Here is a 22,392-nt window from a genome sequence, read left to right as displayed (position 1 = left end):
CTGATTATTTGATGATAATCATTTAGAGGAGACTCCGCTTATTTTGCCAGAGAATGGCAAACAAAGTTTTGGAAGAATAGCCAAAAAAAAAGCTACATCCGAAAAGTTGCCACGATCGTTTCACTTCCACATAAAGAGGCACCATAGACGAGGAGGTGACCATGACTAGATTCCATCACAAATGGACAAAGATGCGGTATTTGTTGCAAGGAAAAAAAGCCCAATCGAGAGTATTAGAGACGGCTACTTCTTCTTTCCTTACCCCTTTGTGACGTGAGACTTGGAGAAGCAGTCTCAATTCATCCCTTACATCAAATCCTTTCCTTTTTCCCCTTCTCCTATGGGATTACTCTCATGTTTGTCTTAACCTTTCTGCATAATTCTTGTACACGGTACGAGGCTTTCACCTACCTCGCTTAAACTGTTTGGCCTTGCGGCTACATAATCCCAGCTGCTGACTCTCCAAAATTAGCCATGTTGATAGAATAAAGAACCTTTGAAATTTGCCATATTTTTAATGTGCTTCCTCTTAGTTTTATCCCCACTGTATGCGCCTATTTCTGGGGTGTAGTACAAAAAAAGATAAGAACCCTTCAAAGATAAATGCCCTTCAAAGTTCGTGATCAACTAGTTTAGCCGCAAAAATGAAACTGCTATGTACATCATGACTGTGGTTACCAACAAATTATCCTATATATTCTGGACAGTTTAGGATACATTTTTCGCATAATAATAACGTCGAGTAATCAACAACGATAAATTAACGTAAAACCGTAAGAGCTAGAATGCTGGAAATTGGTAATCACTCAAAAAATTACCTGAAAAAAAAGTCGAACTAAGTATCCCAATATCAGACACATACCTGACTAAAGAAAGCCACTTCTGGATCGAAAGGTTGCGCTCGTATGTCAGTCTTCATTTCTCTCTCGTTGTGTTTAGCTTTCTTGGCTCTGATTTTATTTACAGGCTTGCTATCCGGTTTCTCTGCACTGCTCCCAACTGAAGTATTAGCAGCATTAGATGCAGTGATAGAAGAAAAAGAAGCGTCTGGACTACAATTCGATGCCGTTGATGTATTCAGTGGTGTTGTACTGTTCTTTTCTCGTTTAATTCCTTCCGATGTTGCTTGTTGTTCAGGTGGGGTACATTTGTGCGATTTATAGCAAGACTCCATGACGAACATGCGCTGACATTTCTGACAGGTGTAACAGTCTTTGGTCTGAAGAAATTTACAAATATTTATTTCATTAAAACAATTATTAAATCAAAATTTAAGAATGGACAACCCTTCGGTCGGTCTTGGACCTGAGTGTTGTCCACGCTATTATATAATTTGTAATATATTTTTATGTATTACATGCCATTGAAGGTAATTTATTATTATTAATTATTAAGTAGATTTAATTTTTCATTTATTAAAGCGAAGAATCACAAACCTGTTTAATGGTGGAGATTCTCTTGCCAAAGGCTAATTTTTCTACGTCGTCTAAACTATGCTTTCTATCATTGTGAGTTCCTAATTCTTGTAGGTTTGTAAAACGATCTGCGCATAAGAATAAATCTATTTAGATATAGTCACAACAATATTTAAACCATTGCGTTAGGGGCCTTCTCATTACTTCATTCTTTACAACACTTTTGAAAACAGATTACATCAACACAGGTTATGAGATCACGGGCTCGTAAGTGTGGTCTAATAAATTTTTGATAATTAGAAGTTTTGTTTATTTTTTATTAGAGTTATTTCTGGAAATCCTTCGTCATTTATAATCAAGGCACATTTTAAAATAATTAGTTTATCAGAAATGCAAGGTTTGCAGAATAGATAGCGCTGCTATTCTTTGAACTTGGAATGGATATAAATGAATTTCTTTTTCCAATATTTTTGTAGAGTGTTATTTTATGGATTTTATGAACTAAGATCAACAATATTTGCAAGTATTATTATGTCCTTCAGGCCCACGAGCTATTCTATAATATACTTAGTACCTTACACCATCAATATTATTCTCTGTTATACTTTACTTCTATACTTGTACTATAAGTTATAAACCGTACATATTAAACCGCAGATTTAAGTATCAAACGATAATTCGATTTTAATTAACTTAAATTTTCCAGTGACATTTTAAATTAGTAGCATTCATTTATGAGCAAGCTGATTCTTTAACTGACCGACAGATGGCTCGGCGGTTACTAAACGCAATTGGACCCGCAATTGATTTTTTTTTTTTTTTACTTTTTCGAATTCTTTTTTTGGAATAATTCAACTCCCAAAAATTATAAATTTATATTTTTTCAATACGTCGGAATATTCATAATTAATAATAATTTTGATAATGTATGATTTCTTTATCATTTTACACCAATGATAAAGAGTTCATTAAAGATTATGTATATTTATATCTGTAATATAGGGTTGGGTGGCAACTAAATTGGGTTTGGGATAAACTCTATTGATACTGTCTATTTGCAATGTATGAAGTTTAAAAAAGTATCAAACTTTAGGACACCTGCTACTTAAATTCGCTCAACCAAAACTTTTAAAGTTAAGATCATTTTATCTTAATGAATAAAATAGTTTAAAGATTATCTCCTCATTAGTAATTAAGCACGAAGCCCCTAAATACAGTACACTAAATACAGTACATTAATTATCTATCTAATACTGGGCTGGATAATTTCTATACGTACTACTTTACCAATGACACTGCAGTAAATATTTCAGTGAAAAATATAAAAGAGAATGATTAGAAAAGTTGTTTACCTTTGCACGTTGCACAGGCAAAATAAACGGTTGGATGTTCCGCCAGTAGATGTGTAAACAGCAAGCTATTACTGACGAAATCACGATGGCAAAACACACAAGGATGTACTTTTCTCACATATGGATGATTGGACAATGTATGATTACGTTTTGAATTACCATTATGAAATGTCTCATTACAATAAAGGCAGTGATGCAAAAGACGAATAACATTTTTTAAACTGTTCCTCGCACGACGAGCTTTCACAACAACCGCTGCACTATTTTTTGAGTTATTAGTCACTGGCGATTTAGTAGTTTTGGATTTAGTAGTTGAATTAGTACTTTTAGTTGTTGCAGAACTGTTAGCGGTCTTATTTGTTGACGTGTGGGCTGCAGTAGAGGACGCCTTAGTTGAAGACTTAGTTGAGCCTGACTTTGTTGATGCTAAAAAACTGGATGAAGCTTTCGGAGTACTGGTCGAGGAACTTTTGTTTTTTGTAGTTTGGACAGCTTTAGTTGTTGCAGAAGCACTCGTTGTGGAAACCTTAGTTGAGGTAATTAATGAAGTGGCCTTAGTTGTTGAAGTGTTGCTCGTGGCGCCCTTGGTAGTTCTAGAAGTGCTGGCAGAAGAGGAAGTAGATGCGAGTTTATTAGCAGAAGTGACCACGGTAGCAGGAGTATTGGAGGAGGGCGAATTGGATAATATTTTAGCAGAGGAAATTGTACTTGTACTACTAATAACCGCCAATACAGTGGTTGTAGCTGCCGTTGGATTTACTGTACTGGTCGCACTTATTTTGAAACTCCTACTAGTTGCAGACACTTTTTCTGTCGCTTTGCTGACGGAAGTGGTAGCAGTTGTAGTTGTTGTTGTTGTTGTTGATGATTTGGCAGTGTTGACAGGAGCAGTGTTCGCAGTACTTGTTAGACTTGTTTTACTAGTTTTCTTTGGTTTTTCTATTTCGGCCTGTGGTTTAGCAACAATTTGCGAAAACGTGGTTAAAGGCTCAGTGGTTGTTGCCGGTGCCGGAATGGTAGTTCCCTGAATTGAGGGTTGAAGTCTACAGTTTTTTTTATGTTTCAAAAACATTTTCTTCCATTTGAAGAACACACTGCAATAGTCGCATTTATAATTTTTCACACCTTTCACTACCTGCAAATCATTTCATTGCAAAAACAAATTAATGTAAAAACTATTAATTAATTCTCGCAACATAACCAATTTAAACGAAATAATAACCTGTTTCTTGAGATCCACTAGCGGAGGATGATCGGTTAGATGGGATTTTAGTTCAGCCTTTGTGGCCACACATTTCCGACATGTATGACACCTAAATACTAACTTGATTTCACTATCATTGCTCATAGTTTCTTCCATTTTGGCGCTACCTTTCTCCACATCACTATCTTCCTCATTATACTCTGATTTAGAGTCTACTTAAGAAAAAATTTTTTAAAAATTAATAACGTGACTGCCTCAAAAAATTGCTCAAACAAGTAAAATATTAATGATAGAATTTTATAAAACAATTTGGCATCCAAGAAAGAAATATAACGAACTGGCAAAGGCTACGTACCAATATTGAACGCATCCAAGTCTCTTTTTGCAATATATTTTCTTGCAATATGTAATCGCAGATAATGTTTCTTTAATCTATGGGGATGTTGATAAACCGCAGAACAGATATCACAAGAGTATATCATATCATTGTTCGGTAAATCCACATTGAAAAATGAATCCATATTAAAGATGAATGTACCCTCCGATGATAATACGTTGTCACCTTCTACGATGTCGATTTCCTGCAAACACAAAAAATAAAATGTAAATTAATTATTTAAAAAGATTCTCAACTATCTTACGAGTATCCTGACTAGAACATTTACAGCGCTTCAAGAATTTCAAGCTTCTTTTCAAGTTAACAACTTGAACAATTTTCGGGACTCCATCAACACCAGAGTAATTTGGTAAAACAATAATGGAGAAATACGCAATAAGGCGGTTCCGTCTGGCCCTTTTTTAGTATACAACAAAGTGACTCACGGGTGTAACCATTAATAGCACCAATATTCGGTTGAACAATAACTTAAAGGAAAACAAGTAGCTGCGGAAACACTGCCACAACAACTACAATTATATCTTGTGCAGCTTGCCTAAAATTATAATAGAATTACTCAAAAAAAAATTCAGATGACTGCGATGTGTTCAGTACTACCGAGTATTTTGTTACTTCAATTCTGGAATAAATTCGACTTCATTTTTTTATTTAAATCGATTAAATTTACTTTAAGAATATGCTATATTTTCTATTAAGCTAATTCAGATTCGATTCTGGATTTCATTCACCTTTATTACCTTCAAGAAGTAAAAGGAAAAAGGCTTTAAGGCTTATCAATTAGATAAGGGAACCTTCTGAAGAACATTGTGACCTTACCGGCTCTAGGTGATGCAATGCTACATGGTTGTACTGCGGTGGTTCTTTGGTCAAACTGGACTTCCTTTTTGGAGAAGACTTAAGCTGTTGACCTCCAATCACTTGTTGCTGCTGTTTCGTTAACTGATTACTTCTTTGCTGTTGATTTAGTCGATTTCTTTGTGCAGTCAATTGATTAACCTCCTCTAAGATGGGATGATGTTGTGGTTGATGTTTTGGCGACAGACATCCCTTCACTTGTTTTACTAAGGAAGTTAACGACCATTGTTGTACAGTTTTGCTATCGGCTGCATTGTTGGGATTTCTGGTTGTGGCAAAAACGGATACATCTGGCGGCAGTCTTGGCTGGGTAGGTGCGGAACTCAGCTGAGTGGACGTTGATTTGGTACACGTGGTTCTCTTTGGTTGAATGGGCACTGGGGTGACTGGGATATGTGATGGGACGGGAGGAGTGACATGTGGGAACACTGAGATGTCCTTGCCTAAATAGAAAGTAGTGGTGGGTATCGGCGGGATACTACAGTGTTTATTGACTTGACTAGTGGGCGAGGATGCTGGACTATCTTCTAACGCTTTCACTACAGGGGATTGTGGCTTGTCTATTTTGATACTCTCCAGAAGTGCCAACGCATTTGATACAACAAGAGGTTGTTCTGCACCTGGTGCTCCAGTTGTCAGTGTAACCAAATCGCCGGAGGGTGGAGGATCCTTCTGCTCTTCTAACTCTACTACAGTACCCAGTCTGAAACAGAACACACCAAACTTACAATTGGAAAAGATAATTAGAGTCAGGCATTTGGTTATTTTGATAAAATAATTTAAGGTTTTTACCTCCCGCCAAGTATTTCTCTCGGAAATGGCAGCAATAATGCTGTTCTTAGAACGGTCAAAACTAAACTCTCCCAATAAAAGACAGATAAGCAGAGATAAGAGAAGTTGCTTTGCAAGGTTCCGAGATCTTTTTTCAATGAAACAGAAGCTTCCTAAGATCGATTCCTTAAAAAAAATTGTTGTTACTTGCTCGCCACGAAATTAGCCAAAAAGTTTCTCTTTTTTTACCTAAAATACGGATTTAAAGAGTGAGACGGTCTCCTGCTCTCCACGATAAGTCGCTAGAACATCGCTAAGTGGCGGTCCAACGCCCACGCTACAGCCGTGCAGCACCGCCGCAGTCCAAAATAATAATTCAAAAAGACAACAAGGATGTGTAATCCACATCTAAGTCTCAAAACCTAAAGAACAATGCTCTGAAAGCGCCTGCATGCAGTTGTCCTGCTAGAGAATCCGCTGTCAGTCACAAAGCAGTGACAGTAAGTGAAACCATATACTATATCGACGGGAAATATGTAACAGTCGCGATCAAACCACGAACATTTTATTGTGATCAGCTAGCTAAACGCCACCGTATCGACGGTGAACATATCTCTTCTCTAGGTCGCAAGCTTTGTAATTGAGTGACTTTAATAACTCAATATAAAGTGAGGGTTTAAGTAAGAGGCAGTGGCGTGACTTTCACTCAGTTCACCTTTTCAGCATATCAATGACGGACATTTCAGCAGGAGTAGTAGCTACGCTGTGCGACTGAAGATCCACGGCGCCTATTACTGCCACCGAACTGCCAGTCTGCTCTGCGACCGATGCAGCTGCAGCGGCTGCCGCCTGTTGAGTGGCCAGCAACTGTTGCAATAACGTGGTGTCATCCTGATCAGATTTATTCTATAAAATTAAATTACCATAGTTAATAGCTTCAGTGGTTTAATCATTGAAAATAAAAAAACGAGTAAAAAACACTATTTACCTGAATCAGACACCCCAGAACCGCATTAGGACCAGTACCAGTTACACAGACAGTCCCTCCAGCTTGCAGTTTGGCCATTACTGGGGTCAGCATTGCAGCAGCTCCAACTGTGGAAGATCCAACAGATTTAGTACTCCTCAATTGTGTTTGTTGCACAGCCAGTGGTTGCTGGTGCACTGGTAGGGTTGCCGTTGCTGAAACAGGCTGTATATTTGAGGCTGTGGTTGTTGTATTATTTTTAATACGATGGAAATCCAACAGAGTAGTTTGGGTCCATCGCTGCTGGTGGTGCTGACGATTTATCACTTTTGGCACCACACACACATTCTTCTTATCTGCAATAACATCGCGTCCATGATTATCCAACAAAATGCAATACCATGACTGTCAGAGTTCTTGGTATAACTGTGTGTAGGTAGCGTGCACAAAAATAGAAAAGTTTCAATCCCGTGCACCTTTCATCCAAACATTTATTAGTTGCGCCGAAGTACCATTGTTTTGGGATGCTTGTAAGCCTTGTAAAGATCGTATCCGTCACCAAGCTAAGAATGTTTCAAATCCCATCAATTTACAGTAGTTTTAGATCACCAAATTTTCTAATTGAATTTATCATTGGATCCGAAATGGAGGACAATATTAAGAATCTCAGCCTAACTCTCTGTACTGATATCTCAAACAATGCCAAAATGCACAAAAGAAATAGAAGTAGTTGATGCACCCAACTACTTTGGTTCAGCGAACCTACAGGCAACTCCAGTTGATTAGACGCTTACATTCTCTGGCAAACATTGACACTTGAAGAAGCCTTGATAGGACTTCAAGGGCGCAGTGGATTAGGTTTTATTAATCTGTTCCTCATCAATCTAAAATGTAATTTTTTTTAATGGTCTAGCCACTTCTACTGAGATCTTGGCCTCCTGACCTGACAAACACCCAACAACCCTACCCTGACCACATACAGAGGTTTTGCAGAGGGAACTGATACAAGGTTTAGTGTACCCGCAGGCAAACTCCAGCTCTCACCACACTCCTGATACACATTACTGTTGCCTCATTCTAAGCACTAGGATAGATACTCCTTACCTTCCTAGAACGTAGTTCTGCACACAGCCAACAAGAATCTATGGACTGGAGCATTTCCAACTACTGTTCAAGAATTATCACAAGCTTTAGAACGCTATCAATTTTGTTGGAGAAATCTAGGCGATAAAACTTACATGGATAGGACGGAGAAAAATGTGCCACCTTAGACCATGTTTCAAGTCCTGAGTAAATATTAAACTGAAGCACTGGGAGAAGCTAGTGCTCCCGTTCTTCTCTGGAGACGCTAGATGTCTCAACAATTTTGTCCTCCAAATTTATGTAGCCATTTAAAATCTTCATTTAAACATATACAATAAGTTAGTTTGAGCGATAAAGATGTAGCTGGGGTGTGAAGAGCAGGAGGAGAGAAACTAGCTAGCGGTAGTACTCTCAACAGGAAATCAATGTTAATGATGATCTTTCGGCGTGGTGGATCGTCAGGATTGTCAGAGAAGGCGACAGACTGTACGAAAAGATAAGAGCAAGCAGAGAGAGCAGTATGGAACTTGTAATATTTCGTCTTGGCGAGTTATTATACTTAACAATAAGATGTTGAGGTTGTTAAATCCCCACATCACTAGTCCAGTTAGGTCTCAACAAAAAATAAGTTGAAAACACAGGTCAAGCAATGGATAACCTATACGTTGGGTACAGCCAAGAAGGACTGCAATAAAAATATTGGGTTAGAAGTAACAGGATAGTAGGATATTACTGAAAGGATAGCGAAAATAAGGAGAAGTGAATTCTTGAAGCAAGAAGACAAATTGGGCAAAGACTTTGATTGAGCAGTCAGTGCTCGACAATACTGGTTGGACCAAGAAATGAAGAAGATCTAGGGAGGTGTCACATAGTCAAGGGGATAACTGGATGGTAGGAAGATGATTTCTACAATCTACAAAGAGGGCGCAAGTGAATTTCATTCCGTACCTAACGTGCATATTCTAACAAAGATAAGAGAAAACTGAAATAAAATCATAATAATATCAATAAAAGAGAATAAAGAATTCAGAATTAAATAAGGATAGGGAAATAATAATAATAATAATAATAATAATAATAATAATAATAATAATAATACCCGGGTTCGAATCCAGCAGCTGACCCTTAGATTTTCTTTTCCTAGGAGCTTCTTACAGCTCACTGTCCGGTGATGGACAGTGTTGTCTGTAACGAGAGAACACTGTCCGGAGGCCGGCAGTGCACTGGAAAAAGCTCCGGGCGCTAATGACCTCAGCTGTTGATGCGCAAAAAAAAAAAAAAAAAATAATAATAATAATAATAAGGGAAGGGATTAGCTATGAGGTTAGCGTACTGGACTCCCACGCGGAGGTCCCGGGTTCGAATCCAGCAGCTGACCCTTAGATTTTCTCTTCCTAGGAGCTTCTTACAGCTCACTGTCCGGTGATGGACAGTGTTGTCTGTAACGAGAGAACACTGTCCGGAGGCCGGCAGTGCACTGGAAAAAGCTCCGGGCGCTAATGACCTCAGCTGTTGATGCGCAAAAAAAAAAAAAAAAAAAAAAAAAAAAAAAAAAAATAATAATAGGTAATTATAAAGGGAAGGGATTAGCTATGAGGTTAGCATACTGGACTCCCACGCGGAGGTCCCGGGTTCGAATCCAGCAGCTGACCCTTAGATTTTCTCTTCCTAGGAGCTTCTTACAGCTCACTGTCCGGTGATGGACAGTGTTGTCTGTAACGAGAGAACACTGTCCGGAGGCCGGCAGTGCACTGGAAAAAGCTCCGGGCGCTAATAACCTCAGTTGTTGATGCGCAATAATAATAATAATAATAATAGGTAATAATAGGTAATTATAATAATAGAAATGAAATAATTATTAATTAATTAATACGCTAGTCTAAGAGCCTCAGCCAAGCTGATTTGATTAAGAATAAAATGCTTTGCTTGGAAGAAATAATACGGAATTCTTTTAAATTTTATGCATTTTTATTAAAACGAAATTTGAAAATTTTAGTTCATTTTATATAAATAAATGAGATTTATTAATTTATAAATAGTAAGAGAAAGTGGAAATGATTTCGTGCGTACAATAAAAATAAATTATTGGGAAACAACTAACAACGTACAACTGAAGGACGAATCTGCTAAACCAGCTTCACATCTATGTTCAAACTGAAACGGTAAAAACAACACGTCCTGCGGTATAGTATAACCACATTAATGTGCAGGCAACCCTTCACTCGGCTATCACGATCATATTGCCCAACGCTTACGTTTTAATTTAATATATTATTTTCCTGTGTTCCGTGCAGAAAAACGTTCTTAATCATTTAGTTACGTCATGAACAACACATTTTAACGCACTAGTACAGGAAGTTAGTAATTTCCCGAACGCTAATTGATACTTTGCATAAAATTAGATTATAAAGTTAAATTGTAAACTGAACGCCAATAAACGAAATTATATTCATCAAATTTTCATCATTTACGTTAAGAAATAATTTACCTGAACCTAATATCTGATGTTTTTGTGCATTTATTATAAATTAATACGTTAATATTTTGCGAAATTTACAATATTATTGTACTATTTACATAACTAACGTAATTAATAATTTAGATGCATTGTAGTTAATACTCAACTTCAAAGCAAATAACAGAGGAGATACTAAATTTATGGTCAATGTTGAAAATTTAGATTGTGATTTCCCATAGAAGTGGATTGGTGTAACTTAAAGCTCTGGAGGGAATATTTCCAGATTTTACGCTACGTCAAACAGATAATTTAGGCCACGAGGTTATTCAATCACCACCTCTAATTTTAAACCTACTAATTAGAGATTCATTAGTAACATGCACTATTAGGTTAGTAACAGAAGGAAAACCTACCTAAATCTTGGAAATCCTGCGGGCTCTTGGCAGTGAGCGGACCATTGACGACAATGGCCGGAATGGTCACCGTTTCTCCACCACCATCCACCTGCGTTCCCTTACAGATTGTCACCAATCCGCTAGTATCTCGTGCTAACTTCTGAGCAGGAAACGGGTTCACCAGTGCTGTCGGCCTCTGCACATTGCCGCTACACTGTTGTTGCAGCATTGGTTTACTTTTTGCGTCTTCCTGTTGTTGCGTGGACGTGCTAGTAGGCGGTGTATACTTCTCTGATGTTGTCAAACACTGAGGTACACGCACTAACTGTACGAAGAGTTCTGGAGGCGGGGGAAGTGCCGCCCCCGCAGGGGACAATGGCTGCGGCGTGGCCATAGCAGATGGGACAGGCTTGGGCGCCAAATTAACTAGTTTCTTCGGCCGTTGCGGCGATCTGCTCTTCTTGCTCATGATGCCCCATTTCATGGCAGGTAACTCCGGACTCTTCACTTCACCAGACACAGTTTCCTCTTCCTTTTCATCATCACTATTCACTGCTATCACAGACGGTGTATAATCGGATGATCCGTTTGTACTTTTTTTACCATTAACAGAGACCACTCCGTTAAGATGAGCACCAGTCGTTTTTATCGCATCCTGTACACTTCCGTTAATCGTTTGATTTTCTACCTTATATGCGGAAATCTGTGTACTTTTCTTTTCATCATTTTCTTGATCTTCACTGATTTCGGTAATGGTAAGATCTGGTCCTAGGGAGGGCACTTCAGACAACGGAGAGGTTTTCATTTGCGACAACGGTGGGGAACCTGTAGAATCCGGTTCTGTTAACATCTTCTCAGATGATGGAACGTGGCTATCCTCTTCTAGTACGTCATCGGCCGGTTGTTCCAGCACAACTAAAGGATCAGTCGTAGAATCGGCTACTCCTTCAGGCACACGTACGGAAGATTTACGTACTTCTTGTTCTTCAACTAATTTTGGTATAACCTCGGTCGGCGGAGGAAGCACTGTAGAGGTGTGCAAGACATCTTCTTGGACAACTGTATCCAGAAGTTCCTGCTTGTTTAGACCTCCAGCACTAATACCGCTTACGTCATCGACTGTCGATGACATCGATTTCAACAAACGTCACCTGCAAATTAGTTAATTAATTTATTAGTTTCTTATAATTACAAAGTATATTGAAAAGATTTAATTTGTAATGCAAACCAGTAAAAACCGCTGCTCTGTTCACCATAAAAAGAGAAATTATTGTTCTAAGGGGCAATTTTTGTAATTCAGAAGATGAATCAATAGAAATACTAGCGAGGGAAGAAACGTGGAAAGAAGCACGCTAATGAAGCATTAGAGGTTTTGTCTGAGTGGTTAGCGTTTACAGGATTCCAAAGCGGAGATCTCGCGTTCTTGCTGCTGGCCCTTGCAACTCACTATCCGGTGATGGACAGCGGAGACCAGAAATGTACTGAAAAAAGGTTCGGATGTCAATGATCTATTCTTGATGCGCCATAAAATTTAAAAAAACCAAAGAAGAAAGGTTACTCCCCCATCAAATCAAAGAAAAAGAGCAGAACTAGAGCAAAAACCTACTTCCGATTGTGGAGGATTACCTTAAAATAGTTCTTTTGAGGAAAAAGTGACTTGAAGCCCTAACACCTCGCAGAAAATGCAATCTTGACCAAAGCAATTTGTAAACTAAAGCAAAGGTCTTCCATATCTGCACAGCACTTCGCTCGAAAACTAAAAAAATCAAATCGTTCAAGATATTTTCCAAACAGAATTTACAGTAACGGCCCTACAAAGGGAAATCTAATTCTCACTCCTCCATTCGTAAAATAAACTTCTAAAAATTACAACCTCCAGCGTGGTTATGTGACTTTACGAATTACACTATATTCTATTTATTTATATTGGAACTGTTTATTTTGCAAAAGTAAACATTCACCTTTAAACAATAAAATTATATCTCAATAAAACAAAAATAATTTTTTTCTTCGTCTTAATCTAAGTAAAGAATTCAAATAATTCAAGGACACTGAGAAATGTTTGGGCGACAAACAATATAATTAGTGATATTTATTATATTTTATTATTTTTATGATACTAATTTTTGGGAAACAAAAAAATACTATAATAAGATCCTCGGTTATTTAAAAGGAGATAGATAAGAAATCCTCTTCCAGCCTGAATATAAGTACATCAACTATACTCTTCTACAGAATCACAAGGAATATCTTTACAACAGATATTTCAATAAAAAGATACATTTAGATAAGAAAAAACAATATCTAGGAAGTAATTAATTGCGCACGTAATTACAAATTTTCGAGTTGACACTTACCGGAAACGGTCGTTAGATTTCCGTTGAGAGGAGAACGGCAACCGATAGATGCACTTGGCCAGCCTTAAGCATGGCCTTATATTTAGTAAAACGAAGCAGTTAAGTTCTTGTGACTTTATCTATCTCAGTGGAGATGAACTGCAATAGGGAGCTTACTAATTGTAAATATACAGCTCTATCGTATCCACCGTGTATTTATCTTTAGTTTGATAATTAAATAAACAAAAAGAATGTTTACACCCCAAATTGGCTTGCAATAAGATCGTTAGACTATTAATGATCAAGAAACCTAAATTTTAAAATTTTATGTTTTAAACACAACAGTGGTTTTTAATGACTTCTCGGGGTTTTTATTTTTAATTATAATGTCACGCACATTTCTAAATTTTGCATCCGTTAAACAATTTTTGGTACGAGTTGACAATCTCTGCATTTTAGAATATTTGCATACAAAATTATGCCTTATTATGCCTTGGAAGGAAGGTCCAAGAAAGAAGGGCTTTGGAATATCGATTGTTTACAGGTTTTAACAGGTTACTTTTTAATGTTTTTTTTTTTTTTTTTAATAAGACCGCGTTTTTTAGCAAGTTTTTGGTTTTTTAAGATACTGCCATTGACTTTCACTGAACCTTGTTTTCCCCCACTCTTTCGGAACTATGGCAATAAGTCGAGGAAGCAATTTCAAGGGATTTTTCTTGTAATGAGTTTAAACTTGAGGGTAAACTGCTGCTGAAACAGCTCAAAACATGACCTCTTACTTTCTCTGTCGTTAAAAACTTTTTTGTCGTTAAACTTACAAGTTCTCTTAAGGCATTGTATCACCACACTATGGGAAAAAAACGCTGCTGCAACTGCTTATCGCTAAAATAGTAACACTAACGTTCTTTCATTAATTTTATATCGCTAAATTTAATGTCAATTCAAACAGCATTTTATTACAGGGGCCTTGAGAAAAGTTGTACTTCACTAAGAAGCCCCACCTACACAAAAAAAAGTAAATTATAAATTTCTGAATGGGACGTTTTAAAATTTTGCAGGAGGTATTATCCATCCAATTTGGTCTCATGTGCAAGTTGTAACTCATGACTAAGAAATCAAACTAAATATGTACTTATTTTAGTTGTTGGAGATTTTACTAATATAACGTAAGTTACTATATTCTATTAATGCACGAATAAAAATTAAAATATTAGGGCATAACAAAAAACCTAAGTGTTTCCCACCAAAACCTCAAACTACCTAGTCCTTTCAGAGTTAATTCCGCGTCACTTTACCGCATATTAAAATTAAAATATTAGGGCATAACAAAAAACCTAAGTGTTTCCCACCAAAACCTCAAACTACCTAGTCCTTTCAGAGTTAATTCCGCGTCACTTTACCGCATATTAAAATTAAAATATTAGGGCATAACAAAAAACCTAAGTGTTCCCCACCAAAACCTCAAACTACCTAGTCCTTTCAGAGTTAATTCCGCGTCACTTTACCGCATATTAAAATTAAAATATTAGGGCATAACAAAAAACCTAAGTGTTCCCCACCAAAACCTCAAACTACCTAGTCCTTTCAGAGTTAATTCCGCGTCACTTTACCGCATATTAAAATTAAAATATTAGGGCATAACAAAAAACCTAAGTGTTCCCCACCAAAACCTCAAACTACCTAGTCCTTTCAGAGTTAATTCCGCGTCACTTTACCGCATATTAAAATTAAAATATTAGGGCATAACAAAAAACCTAAGTGTTCCCCACCAAAACCTCAAACTACCTAGTCCTTTCAGAGTTAATTCCGCGTCACTTTACCGCATATTAAAATTAAAATATTAGGGCATAACAAAAAACCTAAGTGTTCCCCACCAAAACCTCAAACTACCTAGTCCTTTCAGAGTTAATTCCGCGTCACTTTACCGCATATTAAAATTAAAATATTAGGGCATAACAAAAAACCTAAGTGTTCCCCACCAAAACCTCAAACTACCTAGTCCTTTCAGAGTTAATTCCGCGTCACTTTACCGCATATTAAAATTAAAATATTAGGGCATAACAAAAAACCTAAGTGTTCCCCACCAAAACCTCAAACTACCTAGTCCTTTCAGAGTTAATTCCGCGTCACTTTACCGCATATTAAAATTAAAATATTAGGGCATAACAAAAAACCTAAGTGTTCCCCACCAAAACCTCAAACTACCTAGTCCTTTCAGAGTTAATTCCGCGTCACTTTACCGCATATTAAAATTAAAATATTAGGGCATAACAAAAAACCTAAGTGTTCCCCACCAAAACCTCAAACTACCTAGTCCTTTCAGAGTTAATTCCGCGTCACTTTACCGCATATTAAAATTAAAATATTAGGGCATAACAAAAAACCTAAGTGTTCCCCACCAAAACCTCAAACTACCTAGTCCTTTCAGAGTTAATTCCGCGTCACTTTACCGCATATTAAAATTAAAATATTAGGGCATAACAAAAAACCTAAGTGTTCCCCACCAAAACCTCAAACTACCTAGTCCTTTCAGAGTTAATTCCGCGTCACTTTACCGCATATTAAAATTAAAAAATAATTTGAAATTTTATACAAACTACAAGTCCAATAAAAAATAAACAGTATTAATATTCGAAAAGAAAAAAAATCAGCTGGTTGCAGACACATGTAAACATTGCAATAAAAATGGGAGACAATTATTGTGAGGTTATTGAGAAAAAGTGTTCTTGTAAGCAAATTCTTATTTCTTTTATAACATCACACATTATACTGAACCAATTTTTTCTTTAATTTCTTTTTAATGATATAATTATAATTTCAAGAAAAACGTAATGTTTTGGTAAAAATTTGGAATATTGAAATCATCATGTATACATTTTAAAAAGATTTAATATTTAAACCGAAGAATAATAAATTTTGTGGCGAAGTCTGTACGAACATGGACTTGATCAGGACGCAACCAAGTTATTTAAAAATACAAATTAACAGTTAGTTTATTTATTCAATTGAATATGAATAGAATAAATAATTTTTTTTATAATGAATAACGAGAAACCTACAAAAAAATTTGATTACAGGTGCTTCTTTTTAAGGGGGAACATTTTAAAAAGAAGCAGAATTTGCTTTTGAGGGGGGCCATTGTTTAATATTGGGGGCATCTCAACAACGCACGCGGTATTTACAAGAAATTATTTTGTCAAAAACGTTTCTTTTTTTACATAAAACAATAGAAAATAGATAATTTACTATTCCAACAAAAACTCTTAATTATTTCTATTACATATGGACAAGTTTAAATTGTTTTAATATTTAAGGATTTCTCTTATTTCTAATATCAATAATATTTTAAATAAATATTTAACATTATATGTTAATAAATACAAACAAAAGCAATAGTTACAATTTTTAGTTAATGTTGTAGCGGCGACCACTTGGGTGCAGCATACAAGTGGTTGAGAGCACGGGATTGCAAGTAATTCGGTTCGCACAATATTCTGCAATATGAACTGGACAAAGTGAACGTAATAAATGCAACCTCTTGGACGTAACAAAACACGATCGTATATTATTTTATTGCTCGTACAGTTTGCCATTATTATGTTTTGGAATCATTTTATTATACACTTTATATATTATATATACCTATATATTTTTTTTTTTCTAAATTTGTAAAACTAAAATTTAGAAAAAAATGAAAAAATAGTTGAAATATATATTTAAATTAAAGGCACAATAATTTATTTTCGAAGAAAATTATTAAAAATCTGTGATTGATTAATTGAAGAGAAATTTCTCTTCCCGCAAATAAATATTGATGTAAATATATCTGGAAATAATTTAAAATTAAACTAGAATTTATTAATGTAAATTTCAAATATTAATACTTGGCAACGGATCGAAATATTAAAATAACTGAAGAAATTAAATAAACAATGAATTTCATCAATTACGTTGATCTATGCCAATAAGAAAGTTGGATTCCGGATGCAAAGCGAATGCTAAATCCTAAAAGAATCTATTTGTCACAGTATGTAGCTTTCCGGAAGTACGCGATAGTTTTTTTCAAAGAACATTTTCCATTGCAATCCTGCCAAAAAATTGAAAATTTTTTCTTCCGACATGTCGACAGTGGAAATTTTCTGCAATTTTACTAAAAATTTACTTTGTTGCTTTAAATTAAATATCCAATAATAATTTGTCCCCGATAAATGTAAAGCATAAAACGGGTCAAGTGAGTTCAAATAAAATTCTTGGGTAATTTTTATTTTTTGCAAATTTACTTTTTGTTGAATCATCGGCAGAACTGTGGAATGGCGGCTAAACTTTGGAAAAAACGCAGATAGCTAAAGAGGAAATTGTATGAAGGCAATTACGCGATTGAGGGACTTAACAGAGAGCGGCCAAGAGTTTCGAGGCCAGGCATTTTCTTATGTAGCAGAGTACTCCGTAATCACCAGGGTATATCTCGTAATTACTTTCGAGTTCTTTCCTTGGTCCCCATATTCGAGAGCAATTTCATACCCACATCCTCTTTGTTCATTACCAGGCAAAAATACTTAGGCATTACACTCCTCCATAACTACAACAGTTTGTGCTAATCTCACATTGTCTAGGCAGGAAACCCTGTACGGTTCTGGTTAGACTAACACCTCTACAGGTGCCATATTAGTCCACTCTAGTAGCTAGGGTAAGATTGCTCTTTCTGGAGAAGCTGCACTGATCATACAGTCTTCTCTATATTGTAAACGCACTATAGGACTATCTTTTTTTTTATTTAGAATACAGAACAATAATTAAACGTGGTTTTTTAAACGTGATTAAACGAGAGACAATGGATTTAATACATAAAACCTTTTAGTTCAATTGAGTGGGGGAAAATTGGAACAAAAACAAATGAAAGCTGAGAAAATTCTTTTTACCCAAAGAGGCTAATCACCTAAACAAATTACTCCCAAATTCGGCTCAAATTTAGGGAACAATTATTTTAAATTCGGAGGATCCTATAAGCTTCTATAATTATTTAAATAATAATAGTTTAAAAAAAAAAAATTATTTAAGGCACGTCAACATCTGCGGTAAGTTGGCGCCCGGAGCTTTTTGCAGCGCACTACCAGCCTCCCGACAGTGTTCTCTCTGTTAAAAGCTCCCTAGGAAAAGAAAATCAGTAATATTTATTTCCTAAAAAAATTTTAATGATAACCTCTTCAATAAAAATATACCAGCTGGTGGGAATTCTTGAAAATTATCAAAACAATCGTAAGTTTGCCACATTCTTTTTCTATTTAAAAATATTTTAGCTCCTCTGGTGGTAATTTGGGACAATCTTAAATAATAAATAATTTGGTTGAAATTTTGAAAAGTTTCATCCATTTTGTTTTAAATTTGTCAAAGTGAAGTTGATGAAACAAACAGCACACCTTGAAATGTGTTTAAAAGAAAAAGCATTAAACAATGTTATGCGTCATTATCAGATATGATTGGCGCCCAAAGCAGGCCACACTAGAAAATTCGTAAATAATAAAAACATTCAAGAACTATATTATTAAAAAAAGCATAATATATTTGTACAAAACAATCAACAAATATTGTAAAAACTATCTTGTCAGAATCTCTAATAATTCTTTGTTTATATTACGTTAATTATTATAAAACAACATAAAAATAAAATATACGAGAATAACTGTTATCAGAACAATGGGTAAACGAATATAAAAGAATAGATTAAAGGGATTTTTAAATAAAGAAACGGACTATAGGACTCGCCATGTGTTGGTGGTTTTGCCTAAGTAGGCGGGTCCTAGGGGAGTCATAGTGTATCTTGATTCTACTCATATAGTTCGCGTACTCTATCTCGAGTGTGTTTTTTAATATACAAACGTACTTAAATGTACAAGGGATTATTGAAGAATTTGTAGTTTATATACATGTATATATTACTAATTTTGCAAAATACAAGTACTTTTATGGTTGGGAAGAGGAAATATGGAATTCTTGAAAATCCCTAAGGGCTACAAATTCAATTTTTTAGTTTTTCTTACACACATAAGAGAAACTACTGCGTAGTACAAATTTCAATGTTTTCACCGGAAGATACTAGTTTTCTTTAATTCTCCTGTATGAGGAAAAATGATTTTACGAACTGTGCTATACGTCATATGAAGTCAGACAATCGTGAAAAATATATAAATCTGATTTTTGGGATAGAAATTAGCATAGAAAACGAAGCAATATGGTTTTGGACAAAATTAACCAATCAAAAAGGTTTTTCAATTAGTCCTTTTTTGGAGGGGGGAGGAGAGAGAGGGATTAGCCAAAACCTCTTTTAAAAACGGCCACAACCATATTTCTTTAGATTTGGTTTAACTTTTATCTGACGCGTTAACATAGGATACTCCCTCTGAATCTATCTTCTCTATCTAAGTGATAATTCTCTGCAACAAGCTCTCTCTCTTGACGCTTCTATAATTTTAACTAGAATTGAATGTGTTGCTACAAGTCATAACTCGAGCGGAAGTGCGAATCTTCTACAGAGTTTCATAGCTTCCTGAGAAAAAAAATATTCTCCGCTACAAGAATTCTATACTTTTCAAGAAACAGGCTAAATTCTCTCTCCAAAAAAAAACTCCAAACTCAAACTCCAAGTCGTATGAGTTTGAACCGTCAGATTTTTTATTTAACCCCAGCTGAACGCTATTATTATTAATAAATGAATTAATCTTAAAAAATTATATAAACTTTAACATACCTTTTCAAAAAATATATTTTGCTTATTCTCATTTTTGACTTAATGTCAACCAACTAATCTATCTGTCCATCTGTAAACAAAATAGAAAAATTAGTAAAATTTAAAAGAGAAAATAATTTGTATTAAAGTGAATGATCAGTTAATATTTATAATTAATATTAAATATTTACAATAAATAATTGTTAACCTATATTTATGAACATTTAAAACGCTTTTTTGTTTTTATAAAGGTTTATTGGGGAAAAAATTGTAAATTAACTTACATAACTCGTAGTAGCCATGAAATTGAACAGGGCATAACCCCGTATGTACGTGTTTAAAGGTTATAAATGTAACAAGCGTCAAGGGAAAGGAGAAATAAAAAATTATCAGTCAATGGTTAATGATAAAGATGTAACTTTAAAGAAAAAAACAAACAAACACGCTGGAAACAGCAGGATAGAATGAAATTATCTAGAAGAAAAGTGGAATAACTTGAATAGAAATGGAAGCCAAAAAGAGGGATTAGTCTGTCCGCCTGGTGGAGAAGAATGGAACGCACACAGACGGCTGTAGAGCTGGTGGTGTAGCCGACAGAGTGTGCTGGTGTCTTTCGGGGTTGCGTTTGCAGGCGGGATAGAGGGGGCACTAGTCGCCCCCCACTACATTACTAACACATTCAAATTATAGCTCGTGTTATTACACTAAACTCTAACGCCAAAACAAGGCCATTATACCAGTTTTACTATTTTGAAGTTGAAGTGGCAAAATAACATTTGAAATACGTACGTAGAAAATAACAACCTAGAGCTCTAGCCTGGGTAACAAACCTTCACTTGCTAGGTTGAAGGGCTCTACAGCATTCAGGTGGTGAATTAGAAGGAAATCCTCGGTCAACCCCCACTAAGAAAAACAGGTTCCCTTGAAATATGTTTTCAGGGAGACTAAAACTCCATTTTCACCATCGAGTCTATCCCCCACCAGTCGCTTTATTCTGGGTGAAATTGTTTGGACTCGCACTAAATTGGATTGCACTACTCAATAAAATTTTGGTAATGAACTTTATTTTATTAATTATTAAATTGAAACTTGCCTGATAGGGTAGTCGCTTTATTAAATACAGAGTATCATCAGACAAAATTCAATTAGAAAGCAGATTCACTTTTTTAACCTCCCTGCATTATTTTTTTTATGCACTCCGAAGTAAACGCTATTTTTTGAGTGCAGTTGCCGGAAAAGATAGAACATGACTACAATGCACTATTTGCGTTTTTTTTCACGCCTTATAGGATGTGAATGCGCCTTAAAATATACTCTGTTATCGGGTATATATGATTTGCTTTGTAATAACCAAGTATCGATACTTCGACAGGAATCACTTTTTTCTATCTAATTGAAAACCGGAAGTGAAAATATAAAACTTTAATGTACATAGCAATGTATTCTTCTTACATCAAGCGGAGACATCAAACATCGAATTGAATTGAATTTAGTCGAATATATCGCATTGAAGAAATTATTTTATAACAAAAGATGTCCATGACGTCAATAATTGCAAAAATTATTTAGAAATGCTGATATTAATTATTATTATTTTAATTAATATGAAATATACCACTGCCGAGTCTTAAAGACCTGCAACAAGTAAATCAGCTGACATGGAAAAGCCAGTGGTGACACATGGAATCGCTGATATTATCGGACGTAGCAAGAAGACAACAAAACGGAAACATAGCTGAAGACAAATTCTCTATGGCGCGCCTTCCTTCAAGTTTTCTCCGCTTACAGGCAACACTGTAGACGTTCTTAGGAATAGAGAATCTAAAGGAGGTAGAAGCTGGGATTCGAAACCGGGGATCTCCGCGTGGGGTTTTCTAACCCACTAAGCTAATCGGTTCCCTTTATTTATTTGCCCTCAGTAACGAAGATCTCTTTTTCAATCCACAAATAATGAAGTGCCACTAACACACATGGCACGTAAATGGGATTCCCAAGACGTTGCGCTGCAAAATGGTGGAAAATCCTTCCAAAACAAATAAAACCCAGATTTAGTTCCCCCCCAAAAAAACACACACACACACACACTCAACTGTTACTACAATACGCTTTCTTCTCAGCCACCTACATAAATTTGCAAAGGCTGCACAAAACGACCTCAAAAACTACTGTCCATATGGCCGGGACCCATATCATTCCAGGTAGAAACATTAAACGAAATTCCAGCTTACTTCAGAAAACTTTCAAGTTTTTCTTTAACAACTTTGAATTTACGCTGAATATTTAAACACTCTTACCTGCTCTAGCAAAACTTGCAGAACAAAACCTTAAGTCGACAGCTCCACTAGAAATAACCATCTCCTACATCGAATTTTTGCATGAAATAAAATGTTGAACGAACATTGGTCACTCAGTTTTGAGACAAGAGCTAGCTATCT

At 35.7% G+C, this 22,392-nt stretch overlaps 1 protein-coding gene and 1 long non-coding RNA gene across 18 annotated transcripts in view; one reads left to right on the top strand and one right to left on the bottom strand.

Moving 5' to 3' along the window:
* LOC141448872 (uncharacterized) overlaps window positions 1–22,392 on the bottom strand; it is a 95,277-nt gene that overhangs the window by 26,639 nt on the left and 46,246 nt on the right. For 11 of the 17 annotated variants that reach the window (XM_074117662.1, XM_074117679.1, XM_074117668.1 and 8 more), the window contains exons 2-11: window positions 19,979–20,048; window positions 10,916–12,048; window positions 6,983–7,317; window positions 6,710–6,900; window positions 5,185–5,926; window positions 4,327–4,552; window positions 3,990–4,186; window positions 2,768–3,902; window positions 1,437–1,543; window positions 863–1,219 (exon numbers count right to left, since the gene is read on the bottom strand). In XM_074117662.1, the coding sequence (XP_073973763.1) occupies window positions 863–1,219; window positions 1,437–1,543; window positions 2,768–3,902; window positions 3,990–4,186; window positions 4,327–4,552; window positions 5,185–5,926; window positions 6,710–6,900; window positions 6,983–7,317; window positions 10,916–12,029 (4,404 nt within the window). In that variant the 5' untranslated portion in view covers window positions 12,030–12,048; window positions 19,979–20,048. Of the gene's footprint in view, window positions 1–862; window positions 1,220–1,436; window positions 1,544–2,767; window positions 3,903–3,989; window positions 4,187–4,326; window positions 4,553–5,184; window positions 5,927–6,709; window positions 6,901–6,982; window positions 7,318–10,915; window positions 12,049–19,978; window positions 20,049–20,241; window positions 20,543–22,392 lie in introns of those variants that run through there. The other 6 variants (XM_074117676.1, XM_074117677.1, XM_074117665.1 and 3 more) reach the window with 5 other exon arrangements.
* On the top strand, window positions 15,894–16,506 carry LOC141448879 (uncharacterized). Its single transcript, XR_012455246.1, has 3 exons — window positions 15,894–15,961; window positions 16,056–16,220; window positions 16,311–16,506. It is a non-coding gene; the product is annotated as an uncharacterized lncRNA (long non-coding RNA).

This window comes from Rhodnius prolixus, unplaced genomic scaffold (assembly GCF_049639745.1).
Source record: "Rhodnius prolixus isolate KJV_2025 unplaced genomic scaffold, Rpr scaffold_2, whole genome shotgun sequence".
NCBI classification, from domain to species: Eukaryota; Metazoa; Arthropoda; class Insecta; order Hemiptera; family Reduviidae; genus Rhodnius; species Rhodnius prolixus.
The sequence above is the reverse complement of the archived record's forward strand: the minus strand, read 5'-3'. Positions and strand labels throughout refer to the sequence as shown.